We start from the raw sequence: 16,817 nt of genomic DNA on the forward strand, positions 1-16,817 counted from the left end.
TCCCACTAGAGAATGAAAAATATTTTTCTCCTTCTATGTACATTAATTTTTTAAAGGCTACCAAGGTGTTAGGATGTTGTACTGTTTACTTTGTTGTGAGTAGATTCTTACAAAAGCTCCATAAGCACGTACTTATCTTGGCTTATGTTTTGAGGTGGTCTGGTCCATCATGGCAGGGAAACCGTGGTGAAGGGATATAAGGAATATATGCCTCTGTAGTCAGGACACAGAGCAAGATGAATGCTGGCGCTCAGCCCACCTTCTCACTCCAGACTCTTAGCCCACAGAATGGTGCTGCTCGCATTTAGGGGGAGTCTTTCTACTTCATTCAACACAGTCCAGAAACTCCTTCACAAATACAACCAGGGGTGTGTCACACCTGGCATCCATGTTGTTTGGCTTTTGCCTACCTGGCCCTTGTGGCTGGTTAGCAGGTAGCTCAGGTCAGAGTGAAGATGCCCTGATTGCGCTTTCTCCCTGTTCTCTGCAGTCTCTCTAATATGAGTCCTTTTTTGGGGCAGTTTTAAACAAGCTGTGCCACTGCAGTGTCTACGCCACAAGGATTTAGACACCTCCTGTCACTTCTGAAGCCCCACGGGGCTGTCAGGACCGTGCTGATGAGGACTGTGGAGGCTGAGAGCTCTCTGGAGAAAAACGTGTCTGACAGGAAGGAAATGTCAGAGCAGGCGCCCTTCATCAGCTTGAGGGCTCTTGTTTACATTCCAGCTTCTGCAATCAGCATCTCTCCAGAACAGTGAGGAGCGAGTGCCCTTGCTGCTCAGCTGTTTCCCACGCCTAAGGGCACACACACCTGACAAGATTTTAAAACCTGGGCAGAGTTTTGATGGCTGAAATGTGTAATCCAAAAAGCCCCAGCTTGCAGTTGGTAATCTAGCCCTCTTTGAAGAGTAGCTCTGAGTTTGGGAGGGGCATTGTGGAAAATGAACAGAATGCCTGCACCCAAATCCCTGCAAAGGCTGGAATCGAGGAGAAGGTGGCAAAGTAAGAAAAGGGTGTCATCCTTGAACTTCAGCAGAGAGCTGGCCTGTCTCAGCACCTCAGGGTGCAGGGGACCAGGTCACAGAGGTAGCCTAGAAGGCCTTCACAGACTGCCATGGATGGAGGGAAAGAAATGACACCCACTCTGAGGACACTGGGGTAGTTAGTGCCCGTGGCACAGAAGGATGCCACAGTGAAGGTGAGAATGTGAAGGTGAAGGCCAGGAAAAGGATGTCTGCTTTGCACCAGGGAAATCTTCAGGCTGATGGGCTCTGTAGCCAGTTAGACAAGCTGGAAAGTGGGGAAGTGCAGTGTGCATGGCTGTTGTGCCTGAATGTTGTACCATGTATATGTCTGATGCCCTGAGAGGCCAAAAAGGATATTGGATTCCCTGGAGCTGGAGTTAAAGTTGTAAGCCAATAGCAGAAAAATGCTCTTAACCATGGAGCAATCTCTCTAGTCTTACAAGTCGGGTTGCCTATATAAAGCCACACAATGTAGAGGACAGGGATGGGGGTTCCATAGAGGCTGAGGCTGAGGACAGTGATGGCTTTGACACCTTAGATTCAAGGTGTGATTTGAGTGTGAGTTCTTTCAATGTGGAGACCTGCTAGTGACTTGGCTGCCAGGTACCTGCTGGTGAGAACCCTGATCTGTGACATTCTATCTGCATAATCTACCTTCCGTATCAGCTGCTTACATCCCCTTGCTTGTTAGGATTGGGCTATCAGATCCCTCAACGCTTTTTCACTGGGTCTTGAGTTGGCTTTCCTTCCATGGCCCCCATTCCCCAATGCCACAGTAGAGGTTTTATCACAGAATATTTTGTGGAACACTCAGAAGCTGTAAGTGCCATGATGCCTCTCCAAATAGCAAAATGTTTGTCATCATTGAACAGTTTCTTCACCTCAGGTGGTTAGACTGCCTGCCATTTCACATGTTGGGAAGTAGAGCCTTTGAGAGGCCACAGGGATTAGATGTGATCACAAGCAGGAGGCCTAAAGGCATCAGCAAATTTGCTAATGCTGTTTTTCTTTCTTTCTTTCTTTCTTTCTTTCTTTCTTTCTTTCTTTCTTTCTTTCTTTCTTCCTTCCTTCCTTCCTTCCTTCCTTCCTTCCTTCCTTCCTTCCTTTCTCTCTCTTTTGTTTATTTTTTGAGGCAAGGTTTCACTATGCAGGCCAGGCTGGCCTTGAACCCACAGAGATCCACTTGCCTCTGCCTCTGAGTGCTGAGATTAAATGTGTGCATCCCCACACCCAGGGCAATAGAAGTTTGAGAAGGTGATGAAGAGACCTGCCATTTCTCTAAACTTGTAACCTGGAGATGTTTCATTGCATGTGTGGGGGACAGTGAAATCCTGACTCTGAGGACAGCTGGCATCTCATCAAATGTTTGGGTTGATTGTCCTAGGAGCATAGCTGATAGAGATCATTCAGCATCTTGATGCTATGGCCCCACTTCTAGAAAAAAAAAAAAAAGCCTAGAGTTATACTCATGTTATCCATGTTTCCTTCAGAGACAGGTTTTCCTTTTAATTAGTTTGAACAAAATTTTGCAGAGTGTGGCCGCCAAACAGCTGTTTGTAAGCCTGGCTTCTTTGTTAAGAAATTCAGTCCCTCACTCTTTTTATTTTTTCAGTGAAGAAAGTTTACATGCACAGATAGCTTGTCTTTCTTTCTTTTTGATTTTTTTTTTTTTTTTTTTTTTTTTTTTTGAGACAGGGCTTTTCTGTGTAGCTTTGGCTGTCCTCAAACTCTGTAGTCCAGGATGGCCTTAAACTCACAAAGATCCACCTGCTTCTGCCTCCGGAGTGCTGGGATTAAAGACGTGTACTCTCATCATCCATCTGGCTTGTATCTTATTGCACAGATAATAACTTAAAAATCATACATTTTCAAACATAGATAGGTAAAAAAGAATAGTTTGATGAATAGCTGTATCTCTGTCACCCAGCTTCGATAATTCCAACATTTGATAAGCTGGCTTTGAAAGGTATTCTGGGATTTTGCCTTATTGAAACCAGAGACAGGACTATACCCTTCTCCTGTCTGGTAGACACTTGCTGGGTTTCCTTGATGTGCAGATCCGTGTCAGTCTCACTGATTCTCATTATCTGTGTCTTCTGGTTGCCCATGCTTATTTATAGATGGGCCCTTGAGTTTCACTGTGCACTTTTATTTTCTGTTCTTTGTTGTCAGGCACCAGCTCCTGTACCCCAGAGTCTCGTGTAGCTTCCAGCCATTGCTGCATCTTCAATTAGTTGTTATTATGCCCATCCCCCTTAGCGTCTTCTGTTTCCCACAAAGCCCTCCAGGCGCTTCCAGTTTGAAGACATTAATTCAGTTCTGACCTTAACAGGGAAAGTAGTTTGAAGCTGGGCTCTGCAATGTGTGGGCGCCACAATTTTCTGGCTAGGTCTGAGTATAACCGGCCAGGAAGAGGGCCTGAAGACCCAAGCCAAGTACAGTTCTGCTTGCCTCCTGTGTCCTCAAGTCCCCACTCTACTAGACACACAGAAAGCAAGAGGCTTGGACAGCTTGGCAGTGGGTGTGGAAATCTGCCTTGGGTTGACTTCTGTTTGCTCTTTCCTGCTGGACCATGACCTCAACTGGCTGTGCAGAGAAACACCCCAGGCCTACAGGGGCAGATTTTTTTTTTTTTTTTTTTTTTTTTGTCTTTAGCTGGTTAGGCTGCCTGGAATTTTCCAGAAGGCTGGATGCTGGACATTACGTAAAGAGCCCTTCCTGTAGAGACAGCTGCTGGTGCTGTGGTTTGCATCTGTCCCCAAAGGTCATGTGTGGGACGTTCGCGCTTGTCCTCAGCATGGAGACAGTAGAATCTTTAACAGGTGGTTGGGTGGGGGGAGGAGAACATTATCCTCAGAAGGACTGATGTGGTTCTTTCTAGCCCCCACATACTTCCTGTAAGACCAGGAGACAGAAGACCCTGGCTCCAGCACTTCTCTGGCTTCCTGTCTCCCTCAACCATGTTCCCAGCATGGTGCTGTTAGCTGTGAAGCAATGCAGCTGATGTTCCTTACCAGAGGCCACACAGAGGAGGCAGGCTAATACTGGACCCTCAGCCCACCAACCTAAATAAATAAATCGTTTTCTTTCTAAAGGACAGAGCCTCAGGTTTTGTGTTATAGCAATGGGAGACGGGTTAATACATTAAATTAATTACAAAAATAAATACATTAAATTAGTAAATGAAATAAGCCACTACACTGAGAAAAGAAGTTGAGGAATGGGAGGAGAAAGGGGAAGAGGGGGGATACAAAATACAATGAGAGAAGGAGAGAAAGGAGAGAGGGAAGAGAAGACCAAGAGGGAGGTAATGTGATGGAGAAAGACTGATTAGCATCTCAGGAGGGGAGTCTAGCCACTGTTACAACTTCCCAGTATTCTCACTGTATTACCTTCTCTGATTACAGTGAAAGCCACTGTAATCCTTCTCAGCTGTGTGAGTTGAAAACACTTGTTGGCATCCTGCCATCTGCATCCTAAAGTGTCCAAACAGGAAGGACAAGAAAAAGGGCTCTCAGAGTGTGGTGGGGCTTGGAGTGACTGTGGTAGAGCGAAGTAATATGATCATGGAGCCTACTTGGAGGCTCAGCTGTCTGCAATTGAGGTGAGGCAGGCCACGTGACAGGCTTCCTGGTGGACACTGTGCTCAGGAACCTGTGCAAAAATGCTGGCAGTCTAGGAACGGTTTCACTGTGTGAGGTCTCTCTGGGTTACATCCATGCTAACCTGTTAGTTTGCAATCAGGGTAAAACCTCAAGACTGGGCCCCCACCCCCACCAGGTCAGAAGAGGGAGGTACATGGTGATCAGATAAAAATTGTTAACACACATGAGGCTCCACAGTTAAGCAGAGCAGAGCCAGGTGCAATCTGTGACCTCTTTGGAATGCTCTATGGGCTAAGAATTTTATTGTTTTTGAGAAACGGTCTTAATTAAGTAGCCCAGGCTGCCCTCAAATTTATTATCCTTCTGCCTCAGCCTCTCTAGTGTTGGGATTCTAGGCACGACGTTTGTGGGTCTGGAGAGCAGTTGAGAGGTTAAGAATGCTCTTGCAGAGGATCACAGTTTGCCTACCAGCACCTACATGGTGGCTCACAACTGTTGGTAACTCCAGTTCCAGGAGAGCTGATGTCTTTTTCTGGCCTCTTCAGGCACTAAAGGCTGTGGCTGTCAAAGCCTTTATCCATACACCCAAGCCAACATTCATACACATAAGAAAAACAAGAACAAAATAAGTAAATGTTTTAAGAATGTTTTTTGAGCCTGGTGTGGTGGTGCATGCCTTTAATCCCAGCACTCCAGAAACAGAGACAGGCAGATCTCTGAGTTTCTGGTGAGCCTGGTTTGAAGAGTCCAGGACTCTTTTTTTTCCCCCTGCGTTGCTAGTTACCTCCCAGCATGGTTTTGTTTCTACTGTTGTTTGAGACTGGATCCTATATTAGCCCAGCCTGGCCTCAAACTATCAATCACATGAATTTACTCCTGTGCGCAAACCTAAGAATAGTGTTTATATTTAGAAATGACTCCTATAGGGCTGGGTGTGGTGACACAGGCCTTCAATTCCAGCATTAGAGAGGCAGATACAGGTAGATCTCTGTGAGTGTGAGGCCAGCTTGCTCTGAAAGTTCCAAGCCAGCCAGGGCTACATAGCGAAATCCTGACTAAAACCAGCAACAATAACAATAAAGACTGTTATAGAGGAGCCTATGCGCTATCCTCACATTCTTGCAAAAGCCTAGAGGTGTACCAGCCCGGGCAGGTTTGCAATGATGAAGACCAGCTGTCTTTCAAAACATCTGAACTGTTTTTCCCAAGTGTCTTAACGGGGGCAGCACATTCTGGTCATGAAACAGGATTCTGGGCTGCTGCTGGCTATTCTGGAAGAAACAGTTCGACTTCAGAAGAGTCTCCTTCAAAGGAGAACTCTCATGGGCAGAATGGCTGCAGGAGAGCAGCATTGCTGTTTCCATGATTCTGCTTGAACTGGTGCTGGCGAATGCAGTTTCCTCCACAGTTCCTCAGGGCATCTCAAGACCATCTTACTTTTCTAAAGTATGATTTTCTTGGCACGAACCTGCTGCCCCTTCTCATCCCAGCTGGGACAGAAAAGACTTCTGCATAAGTCAGAGGTTGACACACAGTTCTCAGGGATTCTGCTGTGCCATTCTAGCCAGAAGCAGCCAGTAGAAGCAAGACAAGAGCAAACGCCTGTTTCAAGACTGTTACCCATATGGTAGAACAGAGTTTTGCTTCTTGCATTGCATTTTAGCAGCTATATGTAGAGACTTTTGGATGAGGCTTCCTGAGTTCAAAACCCCTGCCTTGTTTCCTCCTGTGGACATAAATTTCTTAGATCCCTCTGGGCCTAGGTTGTCCTACCCTTAAAATATGAGAAAAAAAAAATTTTTTTTCTATCAAAGATGGCAAGCTCATTGTCTTAGGGTTTCTATTACTGTGACAAAACACTATGACCAAAAGGCAAGTTTTGGGAGGAAAGGGTTTATTTAGCTTACACTTCCAGATCATTACAACCTATCATTGGAGGAAGTCAGCAAAGGAACCCAGGGCTGGAACCTGGAGGCAGGAGCTAGTGCATAGGCTATGGAGGAGTGCTGCTTAGTGGCTTGCTCCTCATGGTTTGCTCAGCCTGCTTCCTTATAGAACCCAGGACCACCAGCCCAGGGATGGTGCTACCTGCAATGAACTGGACCCTCCCCCATTGATCACTAATTGAAAAGAAATGCTTTGTAGCTGGATCTCATGGAGGCGTTTCCTCAGCTGAGGCTCCTTCCTCTCTGATGACTCTAACTTGTGTCACGTTAACACACAAAACCAGCCACTATATCTATCAAGAGGCATTTTTCCATAAACCTCTCCATTTGTGAAAATCTTGTGTGCTCCAGAGATGACAGACATTTGTCATCCTTAACTCTTTACCACACCCTTGCCCATTGCACAGATCATGAGTTAGCTAGCGCATCATATCATGAGGCCTAAGCCCTAGCAATGGGACATTTTTAAATTTATTTTTATTTAATGTGCATTGGTGTTTTGTCTGCATGTATGTCTGTATGGGGATGTCAGAAGGCCTGGAACTGGAGTTACAGATAGTTGTGAGTTGCCATGTGGGTGCTGGGAATTGAACCATGGTCATTGGGAAGAACAGCCATGCTCTTAACCACCAAGCCATCTCTCTGGCTCTGTAAGTTTCTCAGTATTTTTATTTATTGGTTGATTGACTTATTGATTTTTTTTGTTTGTTTGTTTTTTAAGACAAGGTTTTCCTGTGTGGCCTTGGCTGTCCTAGAACACTGGTAGACCAGGCTGGTCTTGAACTCATAGACTGCCTGCCTCCACCTTGTCAGTGTGACTCAATAGGGCTTTCTTTCTTCCTTTTTTTTTTTTTGTTTTTGTTTTTTCAAGACAGGGTTTCTCATTTTTATTTCCTTTTTAAAAAAGATTTATTATGTATACAATGTTCTGTCTGCATGTACACTTGAACCCCAGAAGAAGGCACCAGATATCTATAGAGATCTCTATAGATGGTTGTGAGCCACCATATGGTTGCATGGGAATTGAACTCAGGAAGTTGGGAGGAGCAAGCAGTGTTCTTAACCTCTGAGCCATCTCTCCAGCCCAAGACAGAGTTTCTCTGTGTAATGGGCCTGGCTGTCCTGGACTCTCTCTCACAGAGATCTGCTTGTGCCTCTCGAGTGCTGGGATTAAAGTCTTGAGCCATCGTGCCCATCTCAATGGGATTTTCTTAATCAGATTATTTGAAGAAGGAATACCCATCCTTAATCCGTGCCACACCTTCCAATAGCACAGTGGTTAGTTTCATTTCTTTATTTTAGATTTATTTATAAGTGTTTTTGTTTTTTGTTTTTTTGTTTTTTGTTTTGCCTGCATTATGTGCATCACTGTGGCGAGTGTAGAGATAAGCCTTCTGGAGGACCATAGGGCATGGCAAGAGAGGCGTCAGGGACTCCTATGACTCCTCCAAAGATCCTGATCCACTGAACACAGTGTTGATTGGTTGATCGACTAGGGACTCCTAGCACACTAGTGAAGTCTCAAAATGGATCCGAGGCTAGGGCGGTGACTGCTTTCCCTTTCTGTGTGGAAGTCTCCAAGGTGACTTTGCCCACGCATCACCCCCACCCTCCTATTTCCTTATAGTTGCACCAACTTGTTAGTGTTTGAGGCTAGCATGGGAAGGTCTGATTGGCCTTTCAATAGTTTAAAGGCTTTTAAGTTGGACAATAAAGTTAGACCAGAACCTTGAGTCTGGTCTCCAGAGCCTGATTTCTGGATTCTGGTGGGCTGTCGCCACCCCCACCCCCCATCCCCGCATTCCCCTGATCTCACACATCACAAGTGAATATTCCCATAGAGGTCAGTCCCACCAGATCCACCAGAACTGGAGCTCTAGGTTGTTGTGAACTACCAAATGGCTGCTGGGTTCTCAGAAAGAGCAACTAGTGCTCTTACTGCTATCTTTCCAGCTCCATGATCATTATTTTTAACTGTCACCTTAATACAGCTATAACCACCTAGGAAGAGAGTATTAACGAGAAATTGTCTAGATCAGGTGGGTCCGTAGCATGTCTGTGGGAGACTGTCTAGATTATATTAATTTAAGAAGATCTGCCTCTGTGGGTGCTACTATTCCCTAGGCAAAGAAGTATAGAGAGAGGGCGGAGCATTAGTTAACACAGATGTATTCATTCCTTTCTGCTCTTGGCTGTGGATGTGACTGGCTGCTTCAAGTTCCTGCTCTGACAGCTCTGCTGCCCCCAGTGATGGACTTTAACCTGGGATTGTGAGCCAAGAAAACCCGTTTTGCCTTAAAAGAGGCCTTTATCAGAGCGTTTTATCACAGCATCAGCAAGGAAAGGAGGGCAGATGCATAACTGCTGCGTCTGTGGATATGCTTTCATCGGCGGGTAGGGAGCAGCATCCCGCCCTGTCACCAGGTTCCTGCACATGTGACTGCATGTGCAGCTGAGCCCCTTGGGCTGCAGTTTAGCAATCATGCTTTTGGTCTGCATTTGCTTTCACTCCCGTGAACTACGAATTGCTGAATCTTCCAGGCTCGAATGCTGGTACCGAAAGTCCAAGGACAGACTGTGGGTGCCACGACAACTGGTGCTCCAAGAGACGAGGATGCCCTCCTGTCCACCGGACCCTAAAGGTCCTTGATTTCACCCGAGTGGCCCCACCCCCAACAGTCCCGCCCCACGCCCCGCCCGCCAATGCAACGCCCACAACGGTTCCGGCTCGATCTAGCCTCCTCTCTTCCAGCGCAGCTTGTGGAACCTGCCGCCACCACGATGGTGCAGGCCTGGTACATGGACGAGTCCACTGCCGACCCGCGGATGCCCCACCGCGCACAGCCCGACCGCCCGGTGGGCCTGGAGCAGCTGCGCACGCTCGGAGTGCTCTATTGGAAGGTATGCGTGCTGGCCGGGGCACCGCGCGCCTGCGCACGCCGGAAGGTGCTTAGGGCGCCGCGCATGCTCAGCGCGGCCGCTGCCTCCAGCGATCTCTAATTGCAGAGAAGGCGGTGGGTTTGTGTGGTCTGCTCTCTTCGTGGCACCCGCTCCTGCTCACAGCTAATGTCTGCAAACGCATGGCCAGTCACATGGTAGTGTCACGGGTAACGCAGTTTAAACACGGGAAAGCCTCAGTGAACCTGGGGTTGGTCGAGGGCTGAGTGGACCTAACCTGTTTGTATTGGTATGGTCAACATGAAATGCAAACCAGCTGGCCTCGAGCCCGGCCTGAGGAACGTTTGATGAACCGTTTGCAGAGTCATGCTCCTTAAAACCATGCAGGCCTGCTCATCACACGGTGTGTCCACGGATGAAGCAGTGACCTATGGATGGCCGCAGAGTCGATGTGTAGGGTAGCCACGTGAAGGTGGGGACGACGCTCAAATATATCTCTCCAAGGGTATTGTTAGGATATTTTTGGGCTAGGAAGCAGGTGATTGGAAAAGAATCCGAGGTGTGCTTATAAGAAATCAAGGCTCTGCGTGGCACGCATGCTCGGAAAATGAGTATTAGCGGGATGAGGTCAATATACTTTCGTCCTCCTGAATCAAAAGGTCGCTAGTGCGACACCAGCCAACGGCTTGAGGAGTGGTTTAAAAAAACACAGCCTTCCAGTTTCTGAGAAGTAACCTAGGCGTTCATGATGACCCCTACACTCACTCGGTGACCTCCAAATTTAGTGACTTAGTTAACTGAAGACAAGTCACCTAAGGCAGCCAGTGGCTGGGGGTGGGAGGCTTGCTCAGCGAGGCCGGTAGCGTTCCTGTGGAGGGGGATCCTGCCCTGAAAGGGTGTGAGTATGTATTTCTTTTTTTTTTTCTGTGGAGGGAGTCTTCCCTCCCACTGCAGAAGTTGCTAGGGAAAAGGGACAGCAGGGTGACATAAAGGCCCCTCTCACCCCACACAGCGAGGAAGTTTCATTTGGAATGGTGCCTTTGTCTCTTCCTGCAGTCGTCCAAGATACCTTAGACTGGGAGTCACTCAGGCCTTTGTGCATACACTGGATAATCTGTCAGCAACAGAACCTGGCTGCACAGTTGAGACTGGAATCCCAGCAGGTGCTTTTGCCGTCTGGTGGAGGCCTGTTCATAGCTACTGCTGCCCCCTGTGCATAAGGCCACTCACTCCCCGGGTGTGTGTGTTGGGGCAGGGGGAGTCACACTTTTTCTGTTTTATTATGGGTGATGAAGTTTCCACACAGGAATGAGGAAGGAGCACATTCAGCCCTGAAAATGGAGTAAAGTCTTTCATGCTGCAGGGTTGCTAAAAAAAAATATTAGGGCTGGAGAGATGGCTCAGAGCTAAGAGCATAGGTTCTGTTGCCGTTGGCTCACGATTATTTGTAACTCCGGTTCCAGGGGATCTCATGTTCTCTCTGGCCTCTGTGGGCATTAGGCATGAAGAATACCCACACACATAAGATGGATTGATTTCTGTGCACTGTTGTGTTGTTCCCTGATAGAATGTGCACTTCATTGTAAAACGAAAACTGAATGTCACTAAGCCTACTGCCAGTAGTTTCATGTAGGATTTCAGATTAGTACTGCCAGGAGCCTTTGGAGATCAAGTCAGGAAGAAGGCATCCTTGCTTGGGTCTTAAAGGATAGGTAGGATTATGGTAAATGAAAATTGTGAGCAGGAATTTGAGGTGTGGGATCCTGCCCTGAAAGGGTGTGAGTATGTATTTTTTTTTTCTTTTTTCTTCTTGGTTTTATTGAGAAAGGGTTTCTCTGTGTAGCCTTGGCTGTCCTGGACTCGCTTTGTAGATCAGGCTGGCCTCAAACTCACAGAAATCCACCTGCCTCTGCCTCCCTGTACCTGGCTGTATTTTTTCTTTCTTTGAGATGGCCCAGGCTTGCTCCCAACTCACACTTTTCTCCTAAGTTCTAAGTAGCTGAAATTACAGTCATGGGCCACAATGGTCTTCAGTAATTATTCAGAGTGGTTAGTGGTTCTTTTTAATTTAGAATCTAGATTTCTTTTGTAGTAGAGGGAGGGGGCAGATAGAAACAGAAAAGTCAAGTGGGGCCAGGCCACAGGTCCACAGCTCTCTCAGTCCATCTCGTGAACTTGAGCTTGGTCTGTGGCGCTGAAAGCATTCTGACTACAGAGAGCCTAGGCTTGCTGCATGGCAAGAGTGGTCACACACACCGAAGGTGATGTGTCTTGGCAGCTGTGAGGGAGAAGGACTTCATCTGAAATGTGGAGGCGCCAGCGCACTGCTGACAGAGGGGCCAGGACTCAAGCGAAGCTGTGGCTCCCGCCTGGCATTGTGGAAAATGGAAAGGTCATCAGGAGAGGAGGTGGAGTACGGTGCAAGGCTGGCAAAGGATAAATGATGCTCTGTTGGGGTGACCCAGCCACAGGTCTGGAAGGAGCATGTCGCCGTGCTTCCTTCACCTAGGGCTGGGGAGCAAACCTAGGGCCTTGTGCCTTACTAGGCACGCACTGTACCGGGGAGGTCTGCTTTCAGCTCAGTTGCTACACATCCTTGTGCTAAGGTGACTTCCATTTTGCTTAAACTTACGTAGCTGGATGCTGACAAGTATGAGAATGATCCAGAGCTGGAAAAGATCCGGAGAGAGAGAAACTACTCCTGGATGGACATCATCACCATATGCAAAGATACACTTCCTAACTACGAGGAGAAGGTGAGCAGGCCCTGCTTGGATAGAGAATCAGTACCTTCTTGCCTGTTAACACAAGATTAGTGTGGTTTTGGGGCAGAACGATGCTGTCCTCAGAGACTGAGCTAGCATGAGTCCCTCCCTTTCAGCTCTTTTGGAGTCCATGAATCTGCGGTGCTGTATCCCTTATGTGTGGTAGACCTACCAGCAATGCTTGGATTGGCTTGGGGTTTTCTCTGTGGGATTCACAGCTCTACATCTGGCTCTTCCTTAGACCTGTTTGTTCAGATGATGCGTTTTTCTGTGAGTTTAGGGGTGGTGTCCTCAGGGTACCTGACTGTTTCCCTGGGGACCATTTGAGTTTAGTAGCAGCATAGGGTTATTCAGAGTGGAGAATCATCTCAGGTAGGAGGAGACCTGGTGAACTTGAGCTTGGTCTGTAGATCTTGGGAAGCATGCTGTCCAGAGAACCTAGTATGGCTTGCTGCATGGAAGATGGCAGAGTGGTCACACACACTGAGGGTGCTGTGTCACAGCAGCTGTGAGGGAGAAGAACCTCACCTGGAAATGTGGAGGACCCAGCAGGACTCCTGGCAGAATGGGCCAGGACTCAAGGAGAGCTGGAAGGTAAATACAGACAGTCAGAAGTTCAAGGCCATCGATCTCAGCTACATAGCAAGTTCCAGGATAGCCTGAGCTCTGTGAGACTCTGTCTCAGTTTGCTCCTTCTTTGGTGTGGGTTCTGGGGATTAAATTCAAGACCTCAGTGTTGGTGGCAGGGGCCTTAACCAACAGTGTTTCCCTGGCTTAACTCTTGGTGCTTTTAATAACATGTGTCATACACTTTAGTCTGGCCGTACGGACTGGGGCTTCGTGACAGGTCTCCAGCAGACTCATAGCTTCCCTCTTCCACTAGATCAAGATGTTCTTTGAGGAGCATCTGCATCTGGATGAGGAGATCCGCTACATCCTGGAGGGCAGCGGCTACTTCGACATCAGGGACAAGGAGGACAAGTGGATTCGGATTTCCATGGAGAAGGGGGACATGATCACGCTTCCTGCCGGCATCTATCACCGCTTCACGCTGGACGAGAAGGTGAGAGTGTGCCGTGCTGTGGTCTGTGCATAGACATCACAGGTGACCATGATGCCGCACTAGCTGTGTTGAAGTTGAGGATGACTTTGAAATTCTGATCTTCCGGCTTTGACCTCCCAGGGCTGGGATTACAGGTGTTTACCACCAGACCTAATTTCTGTGGTGTGGGGATGGAGCCCAGGGCTTTGTGCATGCTAGACAGAGCATGTACCAACTGAACTACATCCCTGGCCCAGCTTAATTTATACATATACATACGTACATATGTATATGTGTGTGTGTGTGTGTGTGTGTGTGTGTTTTAATTATGTGTATGTTGGTTGTAGTATGTGCACATGAGTACAAGTTCCCACAGAATCCAGAAGAGGGGGTTGGATCTCCTGGAGCTGGAGTTGTGATTGTGGGCCACCTGACGTGGGTGTTGGGGATTGAACTTGGGCACTCTCCAAGAGCATATGCACCCTTAACCACTGAGCCAGCTCTCTAGCCTTCTAGTCTAACAGTAAATACATTCACATAGCTTGAAATTCAGACTTATGAAGCCAAGCATGGAGGCATATGCCTGTCCTCTCAGCATTTGGGAGGTTTGGACGGGAGGATTAGGACTTCAAGGTCATCCTGAGGTGTATACATACCAAGTTTTGAGGATAGGCTGAGCTAGATGAGACCCTGTATGAAAACGAAAAAAGTAAAATAAAAATGAAGAATTATGAGATGGATACAAGGTGTTCACGAATAGTGAGTGTCCTCCGTTTCTCAGGGGCCCAGTTCTGTCCCTGAAGGGTGCCGGTGTCTGCATTTCAGTAGTTCCTTTAGAGCAGTGATTCTCAGCCTTCCTAACGCTTCGACCCTTCAATAGAGTTCCTCATGTTGTGGGGACCCCCAACTGTGGAATCTACAGTTTTGGTACTGTTATGAATTGTAATGTAAAGATCTGATATGTGACCCGTAAGGGATTGCGACCCACAGTTTGAGAACCATTGCTTCAAGGGTGTTGGTATATTCAAGAGTCACAGTTCTTTCCTCCTTTTACCCAGGAGGCTCTGCTGCTATGCTTGGGGGTGGGTGTGTGTGTGCATAAAGAGCCCTGCCTCTTGTTCATAGCTCAGGTCAGACAAGCCTGAGTATTTAACTGTGATTTTTCCCCACTGTGCGGGGAGTCCTTAGTGATGAGCCTATTTCCACTTTGCTCAAGGCCGTCAGTAGTTCTGTAGCATAAATTTGTCATTTTTCACCTGGGCATGTTTATTTGTAGGATGAAGGTGAGGGCCGCATGGAAACTACATTTCCCATTTTGTCCAGTGCTTACAAATTATTCTCTTAGCAGCCAGCAGCAGGGCCTGGGGTTGGTCTCTAGGAGAGCTGTGCCAAGGGGACGGAGCAAGGAGATGGGGCAGAGTCCAGGAGCTGCAGATGATTGTACTACCTGGCAGTGCTCACTTGCACAGAGGTCAGATGGAGCCGAGCCCTAAGCAGGGGAGACAGTTCCAGGGGTTCCCATGTGGATGAGTACACGTGTTCAATGAGATGTGCGCTTGTTTTCTAGAATTATGTGAAGGCCATGCGGCTGTTTGTGGGAGAACCTGTGTGGACACCATACAACCGTCCGGCTGACCATTTTGATGCCCGGGTACAGTACGTGAGGTTTCTGGAAGGAACAGCATAGCCGTTCTCCCCGAAGAGAAATGTGCACTGTGTGAATCTACTGCTTCAGTAACCATGGGAAAGTCGTTCACTTCTCTGCTTTTATGTGGAGACTTGAGGTTAGACTAGCTCTCTTTCACAAGATTGTCAGATCAGAGTCTTTTTAATGAAAGCATCTATAAAAGTGATTTTTCCATGTAAGCCACAAAAATGTGAACAAGTGACCTTAATTCTCCCTACCTGTCATGACTTAAAGAAATGGGAGCCCTGGGTTGGTGTATACATTCATGCATAGCCGATCTTCATCTCCTGAAGGTCCTTCTGTAGGTGTCTGTTGGGGTACGAAGCAATGCCCTCTGGAAGGCGGCAGTTATACCCAGCACAACTAACCAGATGGAAGATGCTTTTTCTCCCTTGCTGATCTTTGGGGTGGAAAGTTGGGTTGTCTCTTCTCCCTTCAAAACAAATCAGTTTCCTTAATTGTCTGTTCATGGCTAAGCTGTATTACACTCATGTGTACATACAGTATTTTACTTGGTTCATTAAAGCCTTGCATTTAGATTCCTTACATGATTTTATATGTACATAGTTAATTTCTACATCAGGATAGCTATTTTCATTGTGATTTTGGGTCCTTTTATAATCAAGATTCAAAAGAAGTAATATATGATTTTTCTACTCAAGCACCGTGGGGCTGGACTGATAGAGCTTAGGTGTAGAACTGTCACCCAGCAAATGCAAGGTCTTGGGTATGAGCCCTAGCACCACAAATAAAGAATAATAATCCTGAAATATGTTTATGTGTAATTTGTTATAACTACAGAAAACCCCAATAGTCTGTGCTGTAGAAGGGCAGGCTGTGTTTTGGGTAGCAGCTCTCAGTGCAATGATGCCCATTACCTTCATCACTGTGTTGGTTTGGGGCCCTTGTTTTAACCATACAGGCAAGCTTGAGCCATGGATGGATGGCTGAAACTGCCTCAGCCTTAGGACTCAGAACATCTTGGGTTCTCTCCCTCTGGGGTTACTGTCAGTAAGGACTGATCTGCTAGCTTACGCAAACCCTTTACATTTGCTGTTATTGTTCATTTTCTAAGACTGTCTTCCTCTGAAGCCTTGGCTGTCCTGGAACCCGATATGTAGACCAGGCTGGCCTCCAACTTAAAGATCCTTCTGCCTCTGCCTCCTCAGTGCTGAGATTAAAGGTGTGTGCCACCATGCCTGGCTGGCTTTAAGTTTTATTTTAAAAAAGTTATTTTGTATTTGAGTGCTTTGCCTGCGTGTATATATGGGCACTGTGTGTCTGCCTGATGCCCACCAAAGTCAAAAGAGGGTGACAGGTCCCCTGGGACTGGAGTCATATTACAGATGATTGTCAGCTGCCATATGGAAGTTAGGAATTGAACTTGTGTCCTCTGCAAGAGCAGCAAGTGCTCTTCACTACTGAGCTGTCTCTCCAGCCACATATCTGTTGTTTAACCTTTTTTTTTTTTTTTAAACAGGGTTTCTTGTACCTTAGGCTTGTACTCAAATTCATCATCATGGAGCTGAGGATGACTTGAGAAGGCAGGAAATAGCCTTAAAGTCCTGATTTTGATTGTACTTCCTGAGTGATGGGATTACAGGTACCTGCCACCATGCCTGCTTTATACAGTGCTGGGGATGGACCCCAGGGCTTCCCACAGGCTGGGCAAGCGCTGTACCAACCGAGCTTCAGCCCCAGTCCCATTACTCTAGTTCTAGCCAGGCTGGGTTTGTTCTTAGGACCTTTTTCTGCCTGCGTCTCCCAAGTTCTGATTACAGGTGTCTGCTACCACTTGCTTTGCTTTTATTTTTTTGTGGCTCCCTTTCTGTCTACTGTGAATGGCTTT

The 16,817-nt window shown here is 47.2% G+C and overlaps 1 protein-coding gene across 12 annotated transcripts in view; it reads left to right on the forward strand.

The window, feature by feature from the left end:
- Positions 1 to 15,738, forward strand: part of LOC110558585 (acireductone dioxygenase) — a 31,161-nt gene extending 15,423 nt beyond the window's left edge. For 3 of the 12 annotated variants that reach the window (XM_060366456.1, XM_060366462.1, XM_060366478.1), the window contains 4 exons: positions 9,334 to 9,477; positions 12,111 to 12,230; positions 13,123 to 13,302; positions 14,849 to 15,738. In XM_060366456.1, coding sequence (XP_060222439.1) covers positions 9,334 to 9,477; positions 12,111 to 12,230; positions 13,123 to 13,302; positions 14,849 to 14,968 — 564 coding nt within the window. In that variant the 3' untranslated portion in view covers positions 14,969 to 15,738. Of the gene's footprint in view, positions 1 to 3,197; positions 4,120 to 9,117; positions 9,219 to 9,328; positions 9,478 to 12,110; positions 12,231 to 13,122; positions 13,303 to 14,848 lie in introns of those variants that run through there. The other 9 variants (XM_060366509.1, XM_060366512.1, XM_021653577.2 and 6 more) reach the window with 6 other exon arrangements.
- The last annotated feature ends 1,079 nt before the right edge of the window (positions 15,739 to 16,817 follow it).

This window comes from Meriones unguiculatus, chromosome 1 (assembly GCF_030254825.1).
Source record: "Meriones unguiculatus strain TT.TT164.6M chromosome 1, Bangor_MerUng_6.1, whole genome shotgun sequence".
In the NCBI taxonomy this organism is placed as follows: domain Eukaryota; kingdom Metazoa; phylum Chordata; class Mammalia; order Rodentia; family Muridae; genus Meriones; species Meriones unguiculatus.